Below are 27,135 nucleotides of genomic sequence, written 5' to 3'. Positions count from 1 at the left end.
GTTCATTCTTGGAAGCAGCTAGTTTAAGGGTTTCCCTCTTTTTGCTGTTCTGATTTTTTTTTTAATTTATTTTTTCCAGTTTCTGTACAGAAGCCCCAAAATCCAGGCTGGTGAAGCAGGGTCTCGGCTTACGTTTTCTGAATGCACAGGTTCGGGTTGAATAGTCATTGCTTGTCCACAAACTTTGCTCTGTTGTTCTGACAGCAAACAAACTGCAGTGCTCTCTATTGTTTTAAATAAAAAATATAAACTATATCGTGCACCTTTTGCAGATGCTGAATAAGTTAAATAAATAAGTTACAATATGAAGGCTCTGAGGGCCCCAATAATTAAAAGGTGAAGTTCGCCTGGTACCAGGTGGGGCTGTGAACTTAAATTAAATAATTTAATCACTGTTACTTAAACTATTTTCAAAGTTAATTCAAGAAGGAAAAATACCTCGATATTTTTTTTTGTAACCTGTATTTCTTCCCTGTCTGTAACAGAACTTCTCTGCTTTATAAAGCAAAACTTCAAGGGAATTCTAAAAGGGACTGTGCATCTCTGACGCACAATTGGTCTAGGTTTTCATAAATAAGCACAAAGAGTAAAACCAAAGTAAAGAAAGATGATTAAATAATTACGAAAATCCTATACACTTGTGTGCTAAAAACTAATTTAAATAAATTAATTACATTAATGGTACTTAGCTGGTTGGTCATAACCCAAAGAGATGAAGGGGAAAAAAAAAAGGTTTCTTTTGACTGTCTTCATTTTTCGATGGACAAAATGTATAGCTTCTTTCCATAGTCTAAATGGAAATAAAGCAGGAAATTCTAACGTCTACACTTTCTCACTTTCAAAAAGACCATTTAAGTGTGACAAGCATGAAAAAACAATCACCACGTTCCCTGCTCTAGCTAGTGCAGCACCCCCAAGACCATGTCACCATTTTCTCCACCCTGGAAACCAGAACTCACTTTCTCCTTATTAGTTCATGCTTTACTTTGCTATTTTTTCCTTCTTTTTCTTTTTTTTTTTTCTCTTTTTTTGGTGTGTGTCCTTTTTCAGGTCTTTGGATTTAGCTTCAGTTATGAGAGATCCAGAATAAAGCTATTCAACCGAAGTTATCAAGCACATGTGTCATTCTTACACAGATGATTAAATAATATCCAAGTTTTCTTGAAAGTTGAGTTTATCTTGGACGTGCCCAAATGAAGGTAATTCCAAGTGTACAGAATGAAGATGCTGGGATACTTTTTTTTTTCCTGCACTTTAGTTTTCAATGTTACAATAAATAATAAAAAACAATGTACATTGTAGAAGTACCACATACATGTCAAATGATCATTTAAAATGTATTTATTGTAACAGATGACTATGTACATATGAAGGTGTCTGTGCACACGTGTCTGTGCAGTCTGAACACTCAGAGGCAATGTGTGTCGCTGTGAGGATGTCTATGAGAATACGTGTTGAAAGGTGCATCTAAATCTGTATACACCCAAGCTGACCGACTGTATAAGGTTTAGGCAAACTTATCTACCAAGGTTTACGCTGTGAGAAATGCCTCTGCTAAAGATGGAAGAGAGTGGGAGACTTCCATGGAATGAACAGACCTGTAGCAATGTGTCTTTTTTTTTCCTATACACATTTTCTCCACTAAAAGGGAATTAGCTGGTTAATCCCAGGCAACCAAACTCAAAACTGGTAAGGAAAGCTTAGGCTCAAGCTTCAACTTGCCTCAGACTGTCAGAACCTTTTTGGTATCTGAGAACAATGAATACTTCCGGTCCCCATGGGATTCATGGAATACCCCATCAGCTTCAACTGTAAGTTCTGTGTCTACCTATGTGAAGCCCTATGTTATTTTAATATATATATGTATATGTATATATACACACACACACACACACACACACACACATATATATAATTTTATAACCCATTCTGAGACTTTCTAAAACAAACAAACCCTCCCTTCCCCCTACCCTTGGAAAGAAACAAATCAAAGGTAGAAAATAGGCACTGGGACATCCATATTTAAAGCCAATGTCATTAACTTAGGAGATTTATACAGCAAACTTGGGTGCACCTTCTGCCTTTAGTAAGGATTTTGTGGCCTTATCTGAAAACTAGAATCTCCTGTTGTTTTAGAGGTGACTTGGTCTTAACTAAACGTACAAAAGTATTAAGTTCTCCAGTCTTACAGGTAAACATCCGAACGTTACAGACATAACAGCTCTATCCCTTTTCTGTCTACCGTCTTTCACTCTCTCTTCCTGGTTAGGCTAACAAGTCTGAATCACAAGGCATCAGCAGCAACAGCAACAAAAAATCAGCTCTGATCTGTTAGGATTCGGGACGGTTATCATCACAGTACCTGTGTCTGGGCTTTGGGGTCAACCTTGACCACACGTATCACCTCTTTTTCTCTACTTTTCATATACTCCATTATTCTTCAACAACACTGGAACCCAGCCTGTTCTTCTTCTATGTTTAAAAATTCCTACTATACAACCTCCTGAAAAACAGAGTTCACCACAAAGGTATACTGTCATGACATTTCGGTAACGGTAATCAAAAAGACGCTTCTATAATTCTACCAGCATTTTTAGAAGTGGGAAAGTGTTCCCCCTGCACCCAGTAATGATATTTAAAAAAAATATGTTCAACTTTAATTTATTGGCATGACTAGGTGGGCACCCAGCACAGATAAAGTAAAATGGGTGATCATCTAAAAGGTATTTATGACAACACTGTGAAGCAGTTATACTCCAATAAAGATGTAAAAAAATAAATAAATAAAAAATAAAAGGTACTTATATTTGGCTTTGAAATACATTGTTTGATTTACAAAAATGTATGTATGTGTATCAGATTTATTCCTAATTTTGATTTAATTTTAGCTAGTAATAAAAATTAGCTTGAATTTCCAAAGCCCATAATTGCCAAGAGCCTGCAGGAAAAGAGACACTGCAGAGGTGATGCCTTGATTTCTTCAAAGTGTCACGTTGGTACCTTCATGCCTCATTCCCGCCTGTACTGTTAAGTGGTACAACCTACACACTACTTTACATTTTAGAAAAGCCTTTAAATATTGTGGACGAGTTTTTATTGTTGTTGCTGTTTTCTTTTTAAAAAGAAATATATTGGCTCTTTTTTTTAATAAAAATTTCTTGGAATGAAAGAATTGTATCCCCAGGACCAAAATCACATTGAAAACAAAAGTAAGCAAGCCTATTTCCCTAAAGAAATAAAGAATTTTCCACTCAATAGCCTTTGGATTTCTGTTGCTTCGAGAATGTGAATTTTGGTTCAGAGCTGTCCCTTCACACTGCCTCTTTCATTGCTGGTGGCTGAGGCATGCCTGGAATTTTTCTTGGATTGAGGAAATGGATCCTCAATCCAACAGGTTAAACGGTGAAGTCCAAAGAGTTATTTTTTTCTGAAATTATTGACTTAAAATAAGGTTTAAAAATGTTTGAGGAAACTTACTGGGTCAAATTCCATTACCTTCCAGTTTGCAGGGTTTTTTTTTTTTCTTTCAGCTTTTTAACAAATTGAAATTCTGTAGGGCTTAATTTTTCAATACACAGATATATAGATACACACATGTATTTATATATGTACGTAAATCATTTTTTAGAAGCAAGCACTTCTCTCTGGTATGGCATTATCTGGTACGAGACATTTATCAAAAGTCCCTAGCAGGAAGTTCTTGCCTTTTTTTACATTATGACATCTTCCTCTGGTCACCAGGAGCGCTGAGGGTGTATGTGACTACACCTGGTTTGACCAGGGTTGAAATCTCAGGCCACAAAGGCAGCCTTTTTCAGTTTAGACATCTTCATAGGATGCCAGAGACCCAAATGCTGACATGAGCATGCCGAAGGATCACTAACCAAAGCAAGCAGGCTCGGTTCCTCAGTCCAATCTCCAGAAGAACAAGCATTTCCATTGGCCATGAGTCACAAGGATTCATTTAGAGATACCCAAGGTGAAATTCATTTTGATCCACCCATAGGAGAGTTCCCCTGCTGAAATATGCTCTTTTCTTGGTCATTTGACAAAGGAGACATGGAGAATGGGCAAGAGACAAAGTGACACAGGGCAAAGTCAAGGAACATCCCCAGGTAGGATGAATTATAGAAGCCATGGAAAGTCGCCTTCTTTAGTGGCTACATGGCTGCTGCCCCTGCAAAGGGAGACCCACACAGTGGGAGGAAGGAGGTGGCATAATAGACAATGGGGTTCCCAAGGGCAGGACTCTGGGGTTCTCCCCAAACCCTGCCTCGTGTTTTCTCTCTAGGACTGAGACACCCGCACCCCCCAACACCGCTGCCTCACCCCAGTGCCGGCCGTGGCTGCACACAGGCTTGTCTAAACTAATTGGTCATTACCACCCTGAGGAAACCTGATCAACCCATTGCAGCAGGAGTTGGACTTCCCCTGTGAGAAGTCCCTTTGGTGGATTTACTTACTGAGGGGCATCTGGAACACCCTGATGGGACAGGGCAGTTCCTGGAGAACAGACCTCCGGGCTGGCCTCATCTCTGTAACTGGTGGGAATGGACCACTGATCTTTCCCAGCAGTTAGAGAAGATGAACACTCCCTGGCCACGGCCCAGAACTGGTGGATGGACCTCACTCGCCACCCTGATCATGGTTGAGACATAGAATAGAGAAGACTCAAAATACAAACAAAACTCATTCGTCCCATGATCCACTTAGCAACAGGTTAACTGTTGAAATGCTTACACTTGACTTTCAACCTTTCCCAGGAATTTTCACAGAAATCTGAATACTCTAAATCATCCACAGCAGCAAATATACTCTGGGATGGCATGAGAAATGAGCAAAGTTCTGAACTGAATACTTAAGAAATGAAGCACTTGACAAAAACAAGATGTGAATTTGAACAGCAATAACTTTGGGTTATCACCAGTGTCAAGTTGAATCTATATATGTATTCATATATTATATATATCTCTTTCTTTAGAAATGCAACCTTTACAGCTGATTTTTAAAAAGCTAATAGAAAAGTAGAAACTGACAATTATTTTTACACACTTTCCCCCACCCCCAATGAAGCCCTGTTAGGATGTAGCAATCACGTGAAGACGAGGCTTGTCAATTCCTCTATAAATTCTTTGGTTCTGTGGCTTGGGAGAGGATGTGTCACCGAGACCCCTACCCTTGACCCTCACTCCCCTTCCCTCCCCTGATGATGAGACTCTGAACATAGAAGGAACCAAGACTAAGGATTAAGCGTAACATTCAAGTGACAATATTATTCCCCACGCTCCGCCGAGCAGAGAGGAGAACTGTTCAGTATCCCAACATCTTAAACTTGGACTCCATGGAACCCTTTGAGAGATTCCATGTCGGGTAGAAAAAGCCATAAAACAAAATGATAGGGAAACAATAAAATCAAACAAATGACCCTTTCCTTTCGTGGCTCAGAAACAAAATTGATTACCTTTACACAGATCAATGGCGCTATTAGTATTTAAGCCAGGCAAGAGGAGATAATGAACTGAAACAAAGGTGTGAGAAATCCTCATCTTTGGTATTGTAGCTGTTGAGGTTTCTGTTGCTCTGTTCCGTGTTCTTTTGAAAAACTGCATAGGCACAAATTAAAGACAATCTTCAACTTTTAGATTACCGCATGAGTTGTCAAATGAAGCAGCAGCCACGGAGGCTTTTCCTTCCTTCTCTTCCTGTCTCAACCCTTTCTTTAAAATCTGCTTCCAAAAAATGTCCCAAGAGGTCTGTTTGAACACAGTGTGTCTCGCTGTTTTTCTGTTTCTGGTTTTTGTTTTTTTTTTTTCTTTTCTGGCGAGCTTCCTTCTCGTTGGTGGTGATGTTCGGTGATTTACGTTTTTATTTATTTATTCATTTTAATGGGACAGTTTTGTTTGTTGCAGAAGTAGGTGCAGAAAAAGTTTCTTTGGTTTCGATTAAGTAATTCATAAAAAAAGTCAGTCTCAAGTGTCTGTAAAGAATCATTGCAGTGTTTGGCTTGCTTTGAACACCCCCCTTGGTGCCCACCTGGGGCCATTCACTGGTAAATATGCACATGGTGACCTTTGCAATCTCCCAGGGTTCTGTGGGCGCTCTTCCATTTGCCGTGGGAAGGTGACAGCCAGGAACCAGAAAGCCACTCGCTGGGTGGCTTGGCTAACATCCTTGGTGTAGCCGGTCCACTCAGCCCGACGATGAACCAAATGCAAGAGCTGAATGCCATTCGGAGTTGCAGAGGTTTTCTGACTTCTAAGAAGTAATCACAGTATTTTTCAGGCTAGAAAATGGCAAGTAATAAATGTCTTTGGTTTGCAGTATTCTGCTTCTTTGGTGTGCTGTGTTTTCTCCAGATTTATTCAGCTGTTTTGCTAGATGATTCAACAATGGAAGAGATTCAGGACTAGATGACGGTTATGAGTAACACGTACGGTGGTTTGAATTATTTATTTTTTCCTTGCTATGAAACACTGAAAACGTCCCTACCGATGGGATGGACAAGGGAACAACCCAAATCTGAAGGAGCGAGAATGTATCATGTGGTCATAATGCACAATAGGAGGAACCAGGTGACAGATAACCAAGAAGGATACATTTATGATCTAAAAAAATCTAGATCTTTTAAAATGCTGCATTTGCTCCGTGTACTGTAACAGTTAAATTGGCCTCCTGAGTGTGCGTCTGCATTATGTACAAACAGAATTTGTAGCAAACTGCAAAATGTGCTTGAAGCCATATTCCCAATGATTCCCTCATGACTTCCTAACTGGTGTCTTGAAAATCGAGATGCGGTGAATCCAGAACCTTCCTGACTTCTCTGTTTATCTTCGTTGTGCTTGATACTTTGAGCTCAAGTGAACTGATCTGGTTTTTTTTTTGATGGATCCAAGACCACGTGAGATTTCCAGGAGGTAAGGAAAAGAAAATTGTAAACTGGATCAACTTAAAGCTTTCTAAACCATTCAATGAAAAAGATGCCTGAGTTGGAAAAACAGGTCCTCGGATTCTTTTTTTTAACTTCCATATTTAAAACTTGTGCTCAGTAATTGTCATTCTGATGTTTTTTTTTATGTTATGGCTGTGAACGTTGGTGAACTATGGTATGATGAGGCTAAGCACTTGGAAAGCAAATGAGGTCATTCTTGTTGCTAGATTCTTCTCTTATTGTAGCATCTTGGGAACCCAAACTCAGAGTCCTTACACAGGCCAAAGTCCCACTATTACTCATGGGAACTTCGACTGCAAGAGGTTGACAGGACTCAGAGTGGGACCGTTGACATTCTAAGCAATCCTGAGCTTGACTGACACCACACTGAAACTGACTTGCTGCAGAAAGGCCCCATTTGGGTTTCTGAGGTGCTCAGCACACTCGCTCAGAGGACAATGTCCGGTTCAAAGAGATTAGTTTTCAGCTTGCACTTGGACTCCATAGCCACTAAAAACCAACGAACAAAAAGAACACCTGGCCTATGATTACAGCTAGAATAGAATTTTCTTTTCAAGAGAATTGTGCTTTCAAATCACCAGTGAAGGGCCCCAGCTAAGAATCCAGCGTCTTTTTCCTTTGCATTTTCTTCCGGTATCTTTTGTCCTCATTTGGAGGTGACTTGTGCCCAACTGAGAGTCCTTCCATCACGCTTTGGTACAGGTGCCGGAGGCGGACGAGGGGCCCCCTGTGCTCAGATCGTCCTGCCACTTCTCCAGGCTGCGGCGCCGGGCATTCATGAAGAAGTTGCTGACGGTCGTAAGCTCCAGGCCCAGCTGCTGGGAAATGGTGATCTGCATCTCCTTGGATGGGCGTTTGTTCTCCTTGAAGATGGCGAAGAGCGTTCGGCGTTGGAGGTCGGTGAACACCAGGCGGGATTTCTTCTGGGAATTGTTCCTGTCTTTGTTTGGTTCTTGCTCTTTGCGTTTGCACGCTTGAAGGGGAAGAGAAGAAGGAGAGAGTCAGTGCGAGCGTGAGAACGTGATCCATTGAGAACATTGACAAAGTCAATGGGGATGGAAAGTCAAAGGGGATGTAAACCGTTAAACTTTATTGTGCAAATTGCCCAGCTGTCAATAACCAGCCTTCCCAGTTCATCTATGGGTGATGGAAAGCATCGGTTAGTGGGGGAAGGGAGAAAGGAGAAAAGAGCAGGGCTGTTTACACAGTCTGGTTTTGAACCAAATGCTTTCTCTTTCACTCCCTACCCACCACTGCCACCCCCTTAAAACTCTTTACCTGTGCAATCAGGTGCTCTGAAGGGATCAGTGACTTCCCCAGGGGGAAGCCTGGTTACTACGTTCCTCTTTCACGGTCACCCTCTGGAATTGTTTACAGATGAGCCACAGTGACTTTCCGGAGTCAAAACTTAAAAGTGCGTAATTTCTCAGAATCAAAGCTTCCACCCTCGTGACTCAAAGAATTGTTAACAGAATGAAATTAGAAGTGACAGAGTGATGGTATCATCCCGACCCCAAATCCCCTTCTTCTAGACTTTTGAAAAATAAAAAAAATAAAATCAAACAGGGAGGGAAAGACTGTGAAAAAATTGGTTTAACCAGTTGCAATTTGGCTGGTTGGAAGTAAAGCCAGTACAAGAAGACCAGGGCTGAGGTTGGCAAAAGAACCCAAATTTACAGTGGATTATTTTAGGGCCCTAGATGTGTCAATTAGTAGATGCAGAGTCTCTGATTCAGTAGATGGGCATCCACATCTGGGGTGCCACGTGCAGCCAGGACATTAATTTATGTGTCACTACCTCTGCCTTACCCTACAAGTTTCTAGAAGGCAGGGATCAGGTCTGTGTGATATTTCCGACTGGCTCTTTCTGGAGCCACGGACATAAATGAATGCTTGGGATGCTGATGACAAGCGGTGTCTTGACTCTTTCAGGAATTTGCACACTTCACAGACAGATTGGGTCTCAGAAAAGTAACTTTTTTTTTTTTTTTTTTTGCAGTACGCGGGCCTCTCACTGTTGTGGCCTCTCCCGTTGCGGAGCACAGGCTCCGGACGCGCAGGCTCAGCGGCCATGGCTCACGGGCCCAGCTGCTCTGCGGCATGCGGGATCTTCCCGGACCGGGGCACGAACCTGTGTCCCCTGCATCGGCAGGCGGACTCTCAACCACTACACCACCGGGGAAGCCCAGAAAAGTAACTTTTAAGGGCTAAATAATATTGTGCATACAAATCACAAATTTAAACATGGGAACATGTGTTAAAATCACTGGACAGAAACCACAGCTCATCCAGGGGTTTTGTGCCGCCTCAACAGAGCTAATCCAGGAAAGGCGAGGAGGGAGCAGAGGGCCGGCTTTGAGCATCCTTCCCTGGATCAAATCCTACTGGACATTCTGGCTCCAGGTTGAGAATTTCTTTGTACTCAACTGACATTCCCCTAAGGCTAGCAGTCGTCTGGAGTGCTGTCTGGAAGCCTTTTCATACTTCTCAAAGCCCTGATTTGTGAGTTTCGCTTCTGAGCTTTGGGTCAGGCCATTTTCTACTCTTTGCATTCTGCAGGGAGCATTTGGTATAGTGGGGCCGCTGGCTGCAGTTTGAGTATCAGGGGAACATCCTTCAAACGGATGGGTCTTCGGATTTAACCTAAGGACCAACACTCATAGCAAAGATATTCTGGAAGCTGAACTTCCCCCTACCCAACTGGCCATCCTCCCTGGTGGATGCTATCCGCCATGAAGGATCACTCCTGAAATAAGTGAAGAGCCATGATAAAAAGGGCAGGAACAGGAGAACCCTCAAAAAGGAACACTGCTGGGCTACGTCAGCTTTGCGGAACCCTCTCTTCCTGACTTTTCCTTCTCTCGTTTCTAAAAGTAAACATATTACCTTTGTAAATTAAACACAACACACACATACACACCTATAAAAACAGTATGTTTCCATCCCAAACCCCATTCTCTTGGGAGGTTTGCACGTTTTCAGATAAGGGGCATTTCCCCCGAAATGGGAACTCAGAGAGAAAGGGCTGAAACGGCTTACAGTCACCCTTCTCCCACAGGAATTTCCCGGTAATGATTTCTTCTTTGATTATCCCTGGGAGGATCTTACACTTCTGTTGGATGTTTGGATAGTTACCATAACCTCATCTGTAGACTTCCTCTCTCTAGTGCAATCCTCTACAACAGTGCTTCTAAAGTTCAAGGTGCACAGGGATCATTGGGAAGCTTGCTCAAATGCAGATTCTGAGGCAGTCAACCCAGGCGGGGCCTGAGAACCTGCATTTCTAACGAGCTCCCAGGTCATGCTGCTGCTGCTAGCCCCTATGCCTCGGTTTGACTAGCGAGCATTTACCTGATTTCTAAAATCTCAGAGGAGCACCCTGATGGGATGGAATGTTCTGGAACCAGATGCCTGGATTCTCTCACCTGCGCTCCTTCACCTACAAGACTTGGGACCTCGGTAAATGACTTAACCTTTCAATGTCCGTCTTCCTTACCTGCATAATGGAAATAAGGTGCTCACCTCTGTAGAGGCTTACGTGAGGCAAAGTGTGTGAATGCTCCCTCCCCACCTCCCCTCTGGCTGTATAACCCCAGCAATCCTGAGGAAGATAAACAGCAGAATTATTCTCATTTTAAAATGAAATAAATGGAGACCTGAGGGTGTAAGCGATTGACCTGAGGTCACATTCCAAGTTGGCTGCAGACCCAGGGCAAGAATCCAGCCCTTGGGTCTGTCCATCTTTCTCTCCTATAGAAATGGCATCCCACGCCATTGGCACCTTAGAGGGACTCTATCTGCACGGCAGCCTCGGAGATTCTACCCCCCCCCCCCGAGATTCTGAATTTTACCTGGAGGGGCAGTGTTCTGGAATCTGGGGAGATATTGAATATAGTTCCCTGTGCTGTACAGTAGGTCCTTGTTCTTTATTTTATATAGTGTGCATATGTTAATCCCAAACTCCTAATTTCTTTCTCCCTCCCCATCCCCTGCTATCCCCTTTGGTAACCATAAGTTTGTTTTCTACGTCTGTGAGTCCATTTTTTGTTTGTAAATAAGTTCATCTGTATCACTTTTTAGATTCCACATACAAGTGATATCATATATTTGTCTTTCTCTGTCTGACTTACTTCACTTAATATAATAATCTCTAGGTCCATCCATGTTGCTGCAGATGGTCTTTTTATGGCTGAGTAGTATTCCATTGTGTGTATGTGTGTGTGTGTGTGTGTGTGTGTGTGTGTGTGTACCACATCTTCTTTATCCATTAATCTGTCAATGGATATTTATGTTGCTTCCACGTCTTGGCTATGGTAAATAGTGCTGCTATGAACATTGGGGTGCATATATCTTTTCAAATTAAGAGTTTTCTCTGGATATATGCCCAGGAGTGGGGTTTCAGGGTCATATGGTAGCTCTATTTTTAGTTTAGTTTTTTTTTTTTACGTTTTTGGCACGGGGGATCCTAGGTCCCCGACCAGGGATCAAACCCATACCCCCTGCATTGGAAGTGTGGAGTCTTAACCACTGGACTGCCAGGAAGTCCTATTTTTAGTTTTCTCAGGAACCTCCATACTGTTCTCCATAGTGGCTGTACCAATTTACATTCCCGGCAACAGTGTAGGAGGGTTCCCTTTTCTCCACACCCTCTCCGGCATTTATTATTTGTAGACTTTTTAATGATGGTCCTTCTGACTGGTGTGGTGGTGTATTTGCACTTTTAATAGGGAGTTTAGATTGATTCAGGTCCATGTTGGCCTGTCAGGTTATATTTGAAGATATATCTACATATGATTTAAGAAACAAATGTTAGAAGTTTAACGTTCAGCAACCTGCAGAGAGAGAACAGATCATCAGATCCTGTGTATGCCTTCCCAACAGCTCTCCAAAGACAACAGACTCTACACCAACAAACGCAAAGCTGCAGCCTGTGGTCTGCCAACGTACGGCAAGTCCAAAAGCCCAAAATAATGAGGCTGCAGGTACATAACCTGCCCCAAGTCCTCACAGCTGACAGTTGCCCCCTCACGATTCTTACAAAAGCAGTTGGTCAGGAGCTGAAGGAAAATACAAACAAGAGGGCAAACGCCTGCTTTGAAAGTCTAAGAAAAAGTAGACAGATTGAATGATGTCTGGAAGCTGGCAGGAAGGTGGGAACCTCAGAATTTCTCAGACAAGGTGTGGAGCTAGCTTTGCCCAGAGGCACAGAGTGTAAATGGTTTTGGTGTTAGAACATTACACGCTACAAATGCCCATTTCAAAACAGCTAGGGAAATGTCAAGTAGCTCCCTACGGCCCAGGAATGTGTGTTAGAAACCCAACAGACTGTTCATCAGTGGTGTGGATGGAGTGAGTTCCTGCCACTCACGATAAACTCTGCTCCAGGAGGGTGAGAGGTTAGCCCAGACTCCCGCAGGCACTGGGATCTGCTTCTCCTCCCTCTTCTAGGAAGGAAGCAGGGAGGGCGCACCATGGGGTGATGTGTGTGTTGCCTGACGGGAAGAGAGAGAAATCCCTCATTCTCCATCTCCCTTCCTCTTCTGGGGAAGTGGTCCCTGTGTGCGTCATGGAGGTTTGAGGGCTCATTTCTATTTCAAAGACAGGGAGAAATCATTTGTTGCCCACAATGAGGCTACCTACTGGGGCTACAGTGCCTTTTCCCTCCTTTTGGGGGCAGGAACGATATCAGCTCAGATGGGAAAGGCTGCCTGTCCCCCGTGGACCAGGACCTGGGACTCGCAGGTATACACAGATAGAGGTATCTGTGATCAGTAACAGAGGTGACAGCTACGGCCTAAGTAGGGTCCTGGGTAGACAAATTTTTCAAACCACTGGGTTCCCAGGGTGAAATAATAAGAAGGGAAGCCCTGGTTCAAGGCACAAGCCCTCCCCGAGACCGTGAGATGCCAATTCACCTTTTCCCAGGTGGCCACCCTCAGAGGGTCAGAGACGAAAGTGCATCTCCAAGCATGCGCCACTTCCCTGGAGCTGATCTTCCTAAACCAGGAGAGAAAGAAGAACTTCTCTCTCCCACTGGCCCTTTCTCTCTGCCCCGCACACGGTCAGGCTGCTCCTGGGCATTCTCAGGAGCCCAGGGGAACTGGCCACAGCGCTGTCCAGTGCCCGCACAGGGGCAGCACGAAGGCGCGCCCCATCAGGCACGTGGCAAGGCTGTAAAGCCAGAAGTCATTCCCATCAGGAGGCGGCTCACAGGCAGGTGAGGCAGGGTGAGGGGCGGTACCAGAGACTCAAGAAATAATATTAAGGAGGCCACGGAAAGCAGTGCGTCACCCCGGGGAGGGCCCTGGCGCCGACCCCAGAGGGCAGTGACTGTGTCGTTTCTCTGATGGAAAAGCCTCATTTTCACCCACCCCTAATTTTCCTTCTTGGGACAAAGGTCTTTGGTATTTGCCTGCTAGGGGTGGAGAGCTGTGGGAAGCTAGGGCCCGAGCCTCGGGGAGGGAAGGGAGGCAGGCTGAGAGGGAGAAGCAAAGCTGGGGAGGGCCGCCACCTCTGCGCCGCCCGCCTGGTTTTCGCTGTGGTCTCCTCTGGGAGGGCCCGTGCCTAGACGCGGGAGGGCGGAGCGACCTCGGCTGTAAATGTCTGCAGGGTAAGGGGGGTGGTAAGGAGCTAGTTCTACGAGGCAGATCCAGGATCTACGAGGCAGATCCAGGTCATCGGAACCGCGCTTCGCTTTAACGCCTGGTCCCACAGCCGCAGGGGCTTCAGCTCTGCAAGGCCTCTGCGCGTCTCCCTCCGCCCATAACTCCATCCTCACGCGTGAGTCACAGAACGTCGGCGCTCCTGTCGGATCTGGGGCTGTCGGTTTCACGTGGGGAGCTAGAGGTCAGCGAGGTGAGCCTGAGAGGCAGGCAAGGTCTGGACCCCCATGAGCACTTTCTCTCTTTATTTTTATTTTATTTTTAAATTTTTGGCCGTACCCCGTGGCATGCGGGATCTTAGTTCCCCGACCAGGGATCGAACCCATGCCCCCTGCATTGGCGCGTCTTAACCACTGGACCGCCGGGGAAGTCCCAGCACTTTCCACAGGCTCTTTGACGGGAACGTGGGGCAGAGGTGTGGATTCCCATTCTGCACGTGGTGAAGGTTCAGTGACTTGTTTAGGGTGACACAACTAGCGTCAGGGCTGAGACGTTGGCCTGGAAACCCCTTCCCAGCACCCCCCCCCCCCCGGTCCTGAGGGGCCGGGGAAGTAAGAGGCACCCAACACCGGCCCGAATCCTCGGTCCTCCCTGCTCTGGAGCTGAAACTACCCACGCTACTGGGATTTTGCCCCAAGAATTCAGGTCCCTGTTGAACAACTTCTGCTGTATTGGGCTGAAACGCTCCCATTTGTTTTTGGAGAATCCGGCCCCATCTCATGATTTGCTACAGAGTTACGAGTACCGGAAGGGCCCCTCGGGCTCCTTCAACAAGCTGACAGGAAAGGAAAATGTCTCATGGAAATGAATTACAGACTTGAAACAAAAGCCTTTGTAGTTTTATTTTTCTTGAGGCAACTGATGGGGGGAGAAGACTAAAACGGATGAGGGCAGGACAGTTTCCATCCCACCTAAGTTCAAACTCGGCTCGGCCATTCACTAGCCGTGTGACCTGGGTATGATCACCGGGCCTCCCGCTCCCTTGGGGTGACTGGGCCAGAAATGACTGACGGGTCCATTCCATCCTTCGGATGGATTTGCCCTCCACGGTCCTCTCCCTCTGCCTGGTACCGCACAAATGCTGTCTTCCTCAGTGACATCTCCCGGAGGGGTCAGAAGAATGAAGGACATCGTTGGCTGTTAATCTGCGAGCTGTTAGACACAACCCACTCTGCCTCTCAAGTCCCATGCTGGGCAGGTGCCTCTTTGGGGGATACTTGCCCCACCTGCCTTGGTGAGAAATGGAATCGGGGCTTTTCTTTCCTTCTGGACTTGAAGCTTCTGTGTCTTTAACCTCCAGGACCGCCTCGCAGGGGTCATGAATGACCTGCTGGTGAAGGTGGTCTGAGTAGGTGCCGAGTGTGAGTTAGCAGCTGGGCAGTCGTGGTACAACGTGGTGTCGAGGTCTGGAATCGTCGGCCCCCTTTGGCTTGTCCTCTCATCTCTGATCTTGCCGATTTGTTTGCTCTCCGCTGGTTGTCTCCTTCTCATGAGCTTTCTGGCCTGTCCCAGTCCTCCAGGAATCCAGCAGCCCTTCCCTCTTCTGCCCCCGTGCTCCCCTTCCTGCCCCCTCCTGCCCCCCAGCTCCATGCTTCTCCTCCCTCACAGCCCAGCATCACCTCCTGTGTCGACCGGTTAGCCCTGGTGTCCTGTGGAAATGGACCTTTCCTTCCAACCCTCCTCCCTGGAAACCACAAACACACAGGCCGAAGAGAGGTCCTTGCAGAGGCCCTGGGGAGGTGAGGGGCCGAGCCCCCGCAGAGGAGGGGAACTCTGGCTCCACGAACATGATACCATGTCCAGAGATGCTCGAGGATGGGCAACGGAAAGCCACCCTCCAAGAGGTATCTGGAAGAAGTGCCAAAGTCTCAGGTGTAGGCCTAGAAGAATCTTTCTCAGTGTGGTTTCTGTCCCCAGGCTGGCGGCCCCGCCCCCAGGCTCCCCTCCTGTGCTGGCTGATGCTGAAAGCCTCCTGCTTCAGCTTAATCCAGTCAGTGGAAGGCTTAACCCCTGCCAGACTGACTGCACCCCTTCCCCTTTGGAAGAGGGCCGTTTAAATCCCCTCCGCAGTCATTCTGTGCAACGTCCTCAGTACAGATGAGACACGGCTCTGAGCGCAGGCTTGGAGATGGGGGAGCTGAGGCTTCCAGGAAGCAGGTGCCCCCAAGGAAGCAAGGCAGCCCCACAGTGGGAAGGGAGGCTGACTAATTGCAAAACTGGCCCCAATCCTTCTCGTGCCACCATCCCTATCTCCTGCAATGTCACTCTGCAGCTCCCCTCCAGCACGGGATGGAGTTCGTCTGTCTTTCTCGGATCTGGGCTGGTCTGGTGATTTGCTTTGGCCAACTGAATGTGGCAGAAGGAACAGCCCAGGCCTCGAGAAGCCGAGGGCTTTGTTCACGCTCTTGGAGCTCTGGCCGCCACATGACAAGCCCAGGCCAGCCTGGGCCACCCCAGCTGCCCCAGCAGCTGACTGCAGTGAGCCCAGCTGAGACCCCTCAAGTGTGGCCTGGACCAGCAGAACTGCCCAGCTGACCCGTAGACTCCTGGGCAAAAATAAACGTTCATGGCTTTATGCCACCGGTTTTGTGGTTCTGTGTTACGTGGCATTCCTGTGGTGATATACAGCTGACAAAGAAGCAAAGAACAGCTGTTGCCTTCCTGCCCAGGCAGGGAGCCACATGTAGGGTAAGAAGTCTCAGCTTGAAGTCATGACCTGGTTTCAAATTCCACGTTGGCCACTTATCAGCTGCATGACCTTGAGCCTCAGTTTCCTCATCTATAAAGTGGGGATACTAATTGCAAACCCCTCTGGACATCAAGGGGCTAGCTGTCATGCTGGTGTGCACAGTAGGTGCTCAGTAAATGTCAATATCCTTCCTTCCATCATAGAGAAAGAAGAAAGAGGAAGGGGGGTGAGAAAGTGAGGTTAAGAATTCATAGTCTGAAATGATTTGCCAAGACTTACTCAACGGTAGATGAAGTGTCCAGAGGGCTTATAGCAAACAAAAGGTTAAAGATTTTTGTCTTCCTGGTGAAGCAGTCTCAGAGCCAATTCCCAGCCTCGCAGAAAAGGTAAGACTGTGATGTGTTTTTACATACGTGTCAGAGATCCTAATAGGTTTTGGACCCCTGGTGTTTCCTAACATCACTAATTTATGTCCAAATACATTCTACATATGATGGGTATTGTTAGCCCCTAATAAATAATGCAGACGTGCTCTACTCTCCTTGCATTCAGTGAATACTTTCCCTGAATTGTTCAATGTGATCCTGCCAGGGCACCGGGTGGGGTGGGGAAGGAAGTCATTGGGGTGTGCATTTTTCAGCGTGGTCACTTAACCTCCGAGTATATGGGTTTGAAAACGATGCCGAAGGAGAATCGTTTCCAGCTTTCAGCTGGAAAGCCTGAAGCTGCCGTCTTCCAAGGGCTATGCAGAGTGGGAGAGTGACCTTCTCCAGCAACAAGGGCACACCCACAGGGGCTGGAGTCGGGTTGGAAAGATCAACTGAGGCAACCAACTGGGTTATGCTGGAAAAATCAATTACAAAAGTAAGGTCGTATTTGTACCTCCAGCCTTGTTCGGAGAATTCTGTGGGGTTTTGAGGTAAGAAGAGGGAAATCAACTCCTTTTACTTCCCTTTGTTACTGTCAGGATGGGAAGGAGTGATGGCGTCCAGGAAGGCTCCCTTCCTCTGGAACTAATTTGCATATTCAAGAGCTTTTAAAATAATAACAGCATCCCTTGCATTCAAATAGGGAAGCAAGAATAGAAGAGTTACATACTCTGATAGTACATATTTAATGTTCAGGAAGCCATCAGTGCTGAACAATGCCATCAATGCAGGCTCCTCGGGCCAGCAAAGGGAGAGGTGCTGGCACACTGCTACAGGGACCTGGAGAGGAGGGGTGTGACACACAGGACTTGGGGCTCAGGCTCTGAGCACTGGCCACTAAGGCCAGAAGATGGCGCACCAATCACTCACCGGGGAGGCAGGAGGGCTTGATGAAGGGGGAGGGGCTGCAAAGGACAAGATCTTTTCATCATCATTTGATTATCTTGTGCTCTTTAAAACTTGGAAACTATAAGTAGTTTGCAGTTAGATGCTTTACAGTTTTCCCTGCTTCTCTTTGATTCCTGACCTTATTACTGAGCGCCACCTTGGTCCAGATGGTCACAGAGCCGGTAGGGTGAACTTGGCCCCTGAGAGCTAAACTCCAACTTCCCTCTTGTTTCTCCAAACATCCCTGGCCTGAGTCAAACGGGAAACTTAATGGCTTTGTCTCCAGGTTGGAGCTGGCTTTTCTCACAGACCAGATGCCCATCCGCTCAGGCAGCAGAGCCAGTGACATCCAGACCAGCGTCCATTTGGGTGGCCAAGAGCAGAGACAGGGAAGTTGCCTGCGCAAATGGATTTGGAGTCATTCCCGGTCCCTGGGGTTTTAGCCCTCCTTTCACTCCCTTCTAACTGGCCTTCCGTGGCGAGAAAAACCTCTAAACCATTTAGCAAATTATCCTGGACAGACAAGGCAACAGGATCCGGGCTGAACAACCCATGTGCCAGTGAGGTAGCTGCTGCCCGGCCTATTAGAGCAAATGTCACGGGCGGGAGATGCCAGAGCAGGAGGGAAAGAGGAGAGAGGAGGGAGAAAAAACAAGAGAGCAGGGGACCACGCATGCGTGAGCACACACCCCTCATTCTGGAGGCTCTGGAAGGGGTCGCATCCAAAGTGCAGAAAAGTCAGGAACCCCAGGAAGCCTGGCATTGCCCGGAACGCTTGAGCCCCACCTGAAGCTTCACTTCTGACGTGGGGCACGTCTCTGCCCATCTGGGTATCCCTGTGGTGTCCTCTTCCTCCCATTTGGAAATCACGGGTGGTAAGTGCTAACTCTCTCCGCTCCCTCAAAACCCTGCTGCCCATGACTTCACTTGGGTTGGGTTATAAACACGTTGGTTGTGACAAACCAGCACCTCCCAGGTCTATTTATTGTCGCATGAGAGGCAGCCATCCGGTCACCATTCGCAGTTCCCTTGCCTCAAAGATATCCTCTGAAGAAAACAAGTTTAATTTCCTATCCCTATTTTCCCTTCAATACAAAGTCACTGAAGGGGACTCATCAAATGGGGTCCTTTGATGCCTGAAACTTGCTTATATAGAGGCCCAGTGTGGCCCCAGAGGGCGGATCTCCAGAAGAGGGTCACCAGTCCTCTGCACCCGACTTGCCCACTCCTCCTACTGTCCCTCCCAGCAGGTTCTGCCTGTAGCTGGGGCTCGCTCACCCAGCGTGGATGTGCGTTCTCCTCCTCGGCTTCCCTTTCAGCAGAAACTCTGGGAGTAAAAGGGGAGCCCCAAGGAACAGGTTTCTAACAGCAGATGTTCCAGGACAGCTGGTAAAACCACCGAGTCCTAGAAGGGCAGGACGTTAGAGACCATTTGGTCCTATCCTTTATTTTAGATATAAGGAGTCTGGGGCTCTTAGGGGCGTCATGATTTGCCCAACGCTGACCACAGGGAGTCAGTGACTGAGCCCTGAGAACCCAGATTCCCTTATTACTAGTTCAGTGGTGTTTTTATTTCCCCCTTGGCTATTAGAATAAATCTTTAGGGAGCACTCAGCCTTTGAAATCACGATTCCTGGTCATCTATTCTGCCTACGAAGAAGCCTGGCAAAGACAGACCTTTAGATCTGCTGCATATCTCTACTCGGCAAGCTATCCAGGAGGTTGTGAGTTGCTAAAACAAATATTTAATTCTGGATAGAACATCTCACTAAAAGCGGTTAGGAGAACCCAGTACAGCCTCTCCTAACTTCCCACTAAAATGATCTCGAAGACCTGGAATAAAAGGGAAAACTCACCAAACTGAACCCTAGGACTGCCGTCAACCTGCACGGCGGCATTTCTGAGGAATTCTCACCTAAACACAAGGCCAATGGAATTGGATTGAAAAAATAACACCTGAGTCCTCCAGCTGTTCAGAAATTCAAATTAAGCAGCCATCACTCAACTTGACAGGTGATGCCTTTTGAAATAGCCAGAGTGCTGTCCACTCCCTTCTACCTACTAATTGAGAACCGCAACTCTCAATAAACAATTGGGCAAAAAAATTGACGGTGGGGTGGGTAGAAGAGGGACTCCAGTGGCAGATCGAACCCTGGGAGGTATAGTTTCCACAGAGTGCTCCAGGTGAGCGTAAGGACAAGAGGAAGGTTTGGCACTTGGTATCTTGGGGACTCATGCACATACACCATTTGACCAGCTTGTCAGCAGCTGAGGAATGGACGCAGGAGATCCATGTCAGTCCAGCAGGGCCAAATTACAAGAAAACTGGTTAGACTGTAGGAGCTGGGTTAGGTGTTATCAATTGACAATTTAGTGTAGGTCTACAAGGGTGAGTGCACCAACATCCAGAAAGGAGGCTGTGAGGACAACACACACCCTTCCTATTAATTATATCAGGCCTGACTGGGTTTTTCTCATTTGAGTATGAATACATAGGACAAAAGGAAAGAGATGGAAAACACTGGAAAACAGAAAAACAGACCACCATCTGAAATCAGAGAAAATTCATCTGAAAATATCTTATAGACACTTAAAGAACATTTTAGAGAGTCATTTGGTATCTCAAGATAATGCAAAAAGAGATGGCTTCTATGAAACAGGAACAGAAAATGATTAAGAAGAAAACAAGAGAGAACTCTATAAATAATAGTAGGTAATAAAGAAAACACAAGATAAGAGATGGGAAAGACAAAAAAAATTCTTGCAGGAAAATGAGAAATACATAGCATTGGAGGAAATTAAGAGCAAAACTGATACCATAGTTGTAATGTTAGAATTTATGCAGTTCAGGTGGTCTTTCCTGCAGGGAAGCACTCTTAGTTATATAATGACTCAAAAAGTATATCTGTGTACTCTTTATGAAAAGAAAACTGAAGACATACTCCAGCTTCCTTGGAACATAGCAAAATTAAAAGCTCAAGAATGTGATACTGTCCTAAAAAAGGACTGGCCAACAGCTCTGTGTGGCTATGAGTACTCCTGAACATATCCCAAACATCTAAAGGGGTATCATTACATTAACAATCAGCACGTTTTTGGAAAGGCTACACCAATGAATCTTCAGGAAGGTAGAAGGTTTGGTGCCTCCTTTTGCAACAGGATTTCAATGGTATTTAAAAAGAAATAATTCCATTATTAATGATTTTCATCATTATGTAAACAGCATAGTTTGAAAAAAGGAAATTCTACTGGAAAATTATCTCCCCCTTGCAGAATCTAATACCGGATTCATAAGTGCATTTAAAGATGATTAAATATATGTCAAATTATGAAAAACAAAACAACTAAAAAAAAAAACCTAGAAGGAACATTTCAATGTGTTAAGTTTCAGGTGAGGCCTGAAAGCACCAGTATCATTCAGTATTATGCTGTAAAAGTAGCCAATGCAATAAAATAAGAAAAAACAATAAGAAGTGGGAATTTTAAAAGGAATGAAACTAATTGATAAAATGACAAAATTTGACATAAACTGAGTGTTCATGATTTGATGGGCATTTTTGAAGTTGTACTAACTCATTCAATTTTTAAAATCAACCTATGAGGTGGTTTACAATTAATTATCCTGAGTCACAGAGGATTAAGCAAATTACTTAAGATTACATAGAAAGTAATAGAGTTGGGTTTCAAACTCAGGTAGTCAGATTCTAAACTCCTTGTACCTAACAGCTACCCTATCTTGCTTCTCTAGGCAGAAACAGAACCCTCATAAAAATAAGTTAATATGATTTTTTAACCTAGAAAACCCAAAAGCTTCAATACTCAAATTATTAGAACTAATAAGAAAGCTCAATAAGGTGGTCAGTTTTAAGATGAACATACGAACATCAATATTGATTAACATCCATAGAAAATCCAAGATTATACACAGATAAGAATATGAGAATTTAGCAAGGTTCCTAGACTCCAGATCCATAGACAAAAATCAACTGTATTTCTATATAACACAACAAACAGAAAACGAAGACGATACCATTTATAATAGGATTAAAATATCAAGTACATAGAAATAAATCTAACAATAGGTATGTAAAACTTTGACAAAGAAAACTATAAACTTTGTTAGAGAAATTAAAAAGTACTAAATAAATGGATTGGAAGACTCAATATTGTAAAAAGTTTAATTCTCTCCATGTTGATCTATAGATCCAACCAAATCTTTAATAAAAATCTCAGCAGATTTCTCTCCTTCCCTTTCTTTCTTCTTTCTTTCCTTTCAGTTTTTGGGATTTGACAAGCTGATTCTAAAATCTATGTGAGGACTTCCCTGGTGGCACAGTGGTTAAGAATCTGCCTGCCAATGCAGAGGACACAGGTTCGAGCCCTGGTCTGGGAAGACTCCACATGCCACAGAGCAACTAAGCCCGTGCGCCACAACTACTGAGCCTGTGCTCTAGAGCCTGCAAGCCACAACTACTGAGCCCATGTGCCACAACTACTGAAGCCTGTGAGTTAAGAGCCCGTGCTCCACAACAAGAGAAGCCACCGCAGTGAGAAGCTCACGCACCGCAATGAAGAGTAGCCCCCGCTCGCCACAACTAGAGAAAGCCCTCGCACAGCAACAGAGACCCAAAGCAGCCAAAAGTAAATTAAAAAAAAAAAAATACAATCAATGTGAGGATGCGAAAAATCAAAGAACGTTCAAGCTATTCTTTTTGGGGTTTTGTTTGTTTGTTTTGGCCACACCGCATGGCTTGTGGGATCCTAGTTCCCCAACCAGGGATGGAACCTGGGTTTCCTGCAGTGGAAGTGCAGAGTCCTGACCCCTGGACCGCCAGGGAATTCCCTAGTCAAGCTATTCTTTTTTTTTTGCGGTACGTGGGACTCTCACTGTTGTGGCCTCTCCTGTTGTGGAGCACAGGCTCCGGATGCGCAGGCTCAGCAGCCATGGCTCACGGGCCCAGCCGCTCTGCGGCATGTGGGATCTTCCCGGATCGGGGCACAAACCCGCGTCCCCTGCATCGGCAGGCAGACTCTCAACCACTGTGCCACCAGGGAAGCCCTAGTCAAGCTATTCTTGATGAAGAAGAGCAGATGGAAGGACTTGCTGTCTTAACTATCAAGACCTCTAATCAGACTCTAATTGTGTAGTATTGGGACAAGGATATACATACAACTAGACCAGTGTAACAGAAGAGAAAGCCTACAAACAGATCCACACACCTATGGATATGGGATTTAATGAGAAGATTCGCACGTCAGAACACGAGGAAAGGTATTCTTTCTAATAACGGAGCTAGGGGAATTAGATAGGCATTGGGGCAGGGCTTAATTCTTGGCCCCCTACTTCATGTCATACATAAAAAATAAGTTCTGTATGGATAACAGACCTTAGTGTAAATGGCAAAACAAAAGCTTTCAGAAAATAATATACGGTAATATCTTCATAATCTCAAGAAAGGTTTTTTAAACAAGACTAAAAAAAGTACTAACTCAGGGGCTTCCCTGGTGGCGCAGTGGTTGAGAGTCCGCCTGCTGATGCAGGGGACGCGGGTTCGTGTCCCGGTCCGGGAGGATCCCACGTGCCGCGGAGCGGCTGGGCCCGTGAGCCATGGCCGCTGAGCCTGCGCATCCGGAGCCTGTGCTCCACAGCGTGAGAGGCCACAGCAGTGACAGGCCCGCATACCACAAAAAAAAAAGAAAAAAAAAAGAAAAAAACTAACTCAAAGGAAAAAGACTGAAATATTAGAGCACATTACAATTAAGAATTTCTGTATATCAAAGGACACAAATAAGAGAGTGGAGCGAGGGAGAGAGAGAGAGAGGACAGCCATGGATATCTGCAGCACATATGTTTGATAAAGGGCCTGAACTCAGAATATATAAAATCTTTTGGAAATCAACAAGAAGTCAAGACATCCCAATAGGAAAACAGGCAAAGACTTGAACAGGCACTTTACAGGAGAAGAAATCCAAATTTCCAACAATTATATAAAAAGACCCTCAAAGTTACTAGTAATCCAGGAATTATAAACTTAAAACAACAACATTATACATCCACCTAAATGGCTTAAATGTAAAAATCTCTCAATACCAACTGCTGGCAAAGATATGGGAACTCTCCCAGGCTGCCAGTGGGAGGGTAAATTCGCCTAACAGGTTAGAAGACGGTTTGGCAGTATCTGATATAGTTGAATATATGCATGCGCTATGACCCAGAAATTCTGCTCCTAGATAGACTGTGTCGCTGCAGATGCTATCATAGGCTGGCACACTCCCTGGGCTTTTTGATAGCTGCCATCCCAATGGATGTGGGGACAAATAAACATTTTAAGAAGAGAACTGGCCAGCAGAGGTCTGAGAGAGAACCAGACTTCCAGAGTCTAGCCCGTGCCTAGCCACACGTCTGCTAAAACCGAAGAAAATTTGTTTTCCCTATTCCTTCCCGAGTACAAGTTCTCAGGGCAGATTTCTCTGAGCACTGTCCTGTCCTTACCTCACGGTCCAGAAGAGGCTAAAGCGATGCTCACCTCCCACCGGGAACTCGGCCCCCTCTGCTGCCCTGGACCCCCTCCAGAGGACCAGTCCTGAGTGCAGGCTCCCCTCTCTCCCTGCATCCAAAGGGCAGGGGCGAGGGTGCAGCTGTAACCAGACCCCATCAGAGCCGCTGAAGATGTGCCTGTGGATCAGAACTAATGGCATTAGGCAATCACTCAGGGAATAGAGCTTCAATTACTCCTTGGACGCCTTCTCCAAGATGACCACATGCAGAACACCAAGAGGGGAAAGAGTAACGAATCACCAAGTGAATTAACCGCTAGCCGCTCTAATTAGTTTTATCATTTTTCATGAAAACACTAATGAATATGAAATAATGTGGCCATGAAACCACTAAGACAATTAACGCTTCGGAGTAATTTGGGGTCAGAAAAGGATTCTAGAGACTGTTTAAATAGTCTCAACAATCGTGTGTTGAGAATTCAGAGGAAGCCCACGGCTTCAAAATCTTCTATTAGCAGGTAAGTTGCTACTTCAGGAAAAGCAACAGCGAGGTGTCTGTGGGTTTTCTTTCCTCCCTCCCTTCTTTCCTTCCTCCCTTCTTTCCTTCCTTCCTTTGCATATTAAGCCTCCTGGTTTTGGGAATAAAGATGATAGCATGAACCAAAACAGGAACCTTCAGGGAGTGAGATGAGAACCAAATGAACGCACAGTGAGTGGTGGATCTGGGGAACAGGAGAAAGAGAAAGGGTCCAGCCATACTGAAACCAGAAAAGAGGGAACAGTACTCAGCACTTTTTGCCTCATCGCTACCTGGACGTGGGAGAAAACAGCTTTCTGAAATGACTCCCAAACCTGCGATCATGATGCAGATATAAGATAAGCTGAGCCTTGCTGGCGGAGCTGTAATTTTTCTATGTACAACTGTACAATTCTAGCAAATGTAGAGTTTGTGCTCACCACATACCACACTCTCCAAATGGACCTTACCCCAGCATAAGTCAGTAAGCATGCAGTCAGAACCTACTGTGAGCACAGCAGACTTCCGTGTTCTAAGCACGAGCTTAGCGAAATGCCTGTAATTGTTAAGAGTCTTAAAAGGACATGGGGGTGGCGGGGAGAGGGAGTGGTGGCAGGAGTGAATAACACTGCTGCATGTTTGACCAGTTTGCAAGGAGAGCATCCAAAGACCAATGTTGTGTCTGGCAATCTCTCTCGTCACAAATGCCACTGGTGAAAGTGACAAAAATTATGCTGAAGGATAGACCTGTCCACGTGAAATAGGGGATTATCCTGGGTATGAAGGAAATAAGATGTAAAAGTGCCAGGTGCAGCGCTAAACACTATGGTATCTCATTTAACCCGCACACCAACTATCTAGTCAGCACCAACATGATCCCCATTCTACAGGGGAAGCAACTGAGGCTCTCTGAGGTTAATGACTTGCATGAGGTCACATAGCTAGTAAGTGGTGTAGCTGGGACCTAAACTGGATCTGTCTAACCCCGAAGCTCACGCTCTTGATGACAATGCCAAGCAATACTCTTTTTTTTAAAAAAAGTATTTTATTTATTTGGTTGTGCCGGGTCTTAGTTGCAGCAGGCGGGCTCCTTAGTTGCAGCATGTTAATTTAGTTGTGGCATGCATGTGGGATCTAGTTCCCCGACCAGGGATTGAACCCGGGCCCCCTGCATTGGGAGCTTGGAGTCTTAACCACTGCACCACCAGGGAAGTCCCAAGCAATACTCTTGATATATAAAAAATATGGAAGAGTTGGTGACTCAGGCCAAGTCTCCTGCTTATGTACAGAGAAATTACAAAGGTAATATTAATCGATTAATAGTAATAATAATGATTCAACTAAATTAGCAAGTATTCACAATTGACCAGTTGTTCTGAGCATCTATATGCATTAGCTTATTTAAGGCTCACAATAACCTTATGATATACCCACTATTATCTGAGGCACAGAGATTGCTATAGACTGAATATTTGTCACGCCCAAATTCATATGTTGAAATTCTAACTTCCAGAGATGATGACAGTAGTAGGTGGGGCCTTTGGGAGGTGCTTAAGTCATGAGGGTAGAAAACCCTTCTGAATATGATTAGTGCCCTTATAAAAGAGGTTCCAAAGAGCTCCCTAACCCCTTCCACCATGTGAAGATACAATGAGAAGTCTGCAGCCTTGAAGAGGGCCTTCACCCAACCAGGCTGGCACCCTGATCTAGCTCTTCCAGCCTCCAGACCATGAGCAATAAATTTCTGTTGTTAATAAGTTGTCTGTGGTATTTTGGTACAGTAGACTAAGACAGATATAAACAAGATAAACCTTGAAGACTTTGAAGATTCTACTCAATTCTGAAATGTTTAAAGGCTAATTAACAATGCAACAAAAAGTACATCTTTGGAACTTTTTTTTCTTTTTTTTAGTATTAAAGCAGTGCTTATGGAATGCCAACTCTCCAATTACAGCTCTGTTACCGCAGGGTCCTTTGCCACAGAACTGAATGGGATGGCTAGTCAGGATAAAAGATGAGCAGGGTCTGTTTTTCTTGTCTTCCGGTGGCAGGTGGGTGGAACTGAGAGATAAGGCCTTTCTCCTGGGTTTTGCTTCCAAAGATACAAAACATCAGGAATCACACCTCTTCCACTGGGGATGACTCCTCAGACCGATAACCTTATCTGCTTTCAAACTCAATCTGGAATTCTACCCACCTCCGCTATGCAAATAAGACTTTTGTATGCCCTAAAGGGGGCAAGTGGCCTTGAGCTGGACTCTGAACTTGCAAACAGGAATTCCGGGACTCCAGCTAATCCATGAAAGAAGTTACAGGTTTCGTTCACAATGCTCAGCATTCGAATAAATCAGCCTGCCAAACCACAGGCACAAAAACACAAGGACCTTTTGGAATTACAGGGTGAACAAGCTCAGTAACCAGGGACAGCTTGTTATGAATAACAGGAGACTACACTTGCCTACAAGGGTGTCATTTCTTCACATCCATGGGAAGTATAAGCACTG

At 45.3% G+C, this 27,135-nt stretch overlaps 1 protein-coding gene across 1 annotated transcript in view; it reads right to left on the bottom strand.

Moving 5' to 3' along the window:
• Positions 1-7,031: 7,031 nt before the first annotated feature.
• The window catches only part of ONECUT2 (one cut homeobox 2), a 40,246-nt gene continuing 20,142 nt past the window's right edge, over positions 7,032-27,135 (bottom strand). The window contains exon 2 of the mRNA XM_060029122.1: positions 7,032-7,922. Coding sequence (XP_059885105.1) covers positions 7,636-7,922 — 287 coding nt within the window. The 3' untranslated portion in view covers positions 7,032-7,635. The remainder of the gene's footprint in view (positions 7,923-27,135) is intronic.

Source organism: Delphinus delphis, chromosome 13, assembly GCF_949987515.2.
Source record: "Delphinus delphis chromosome 13, mDelDel1.2, whole genome shotgun sequence".
Lineage (NCBI taxonomy): Eukaryota > Metazoa > Chordata > Mammalia > Artiodactyla > Delphinidae > Delphinus > Delphinus delphis.
Note: the sequence above shows the minus strand (reverse complement) of the source record. Positions and strands in the feature narration are given on the sequence as shown.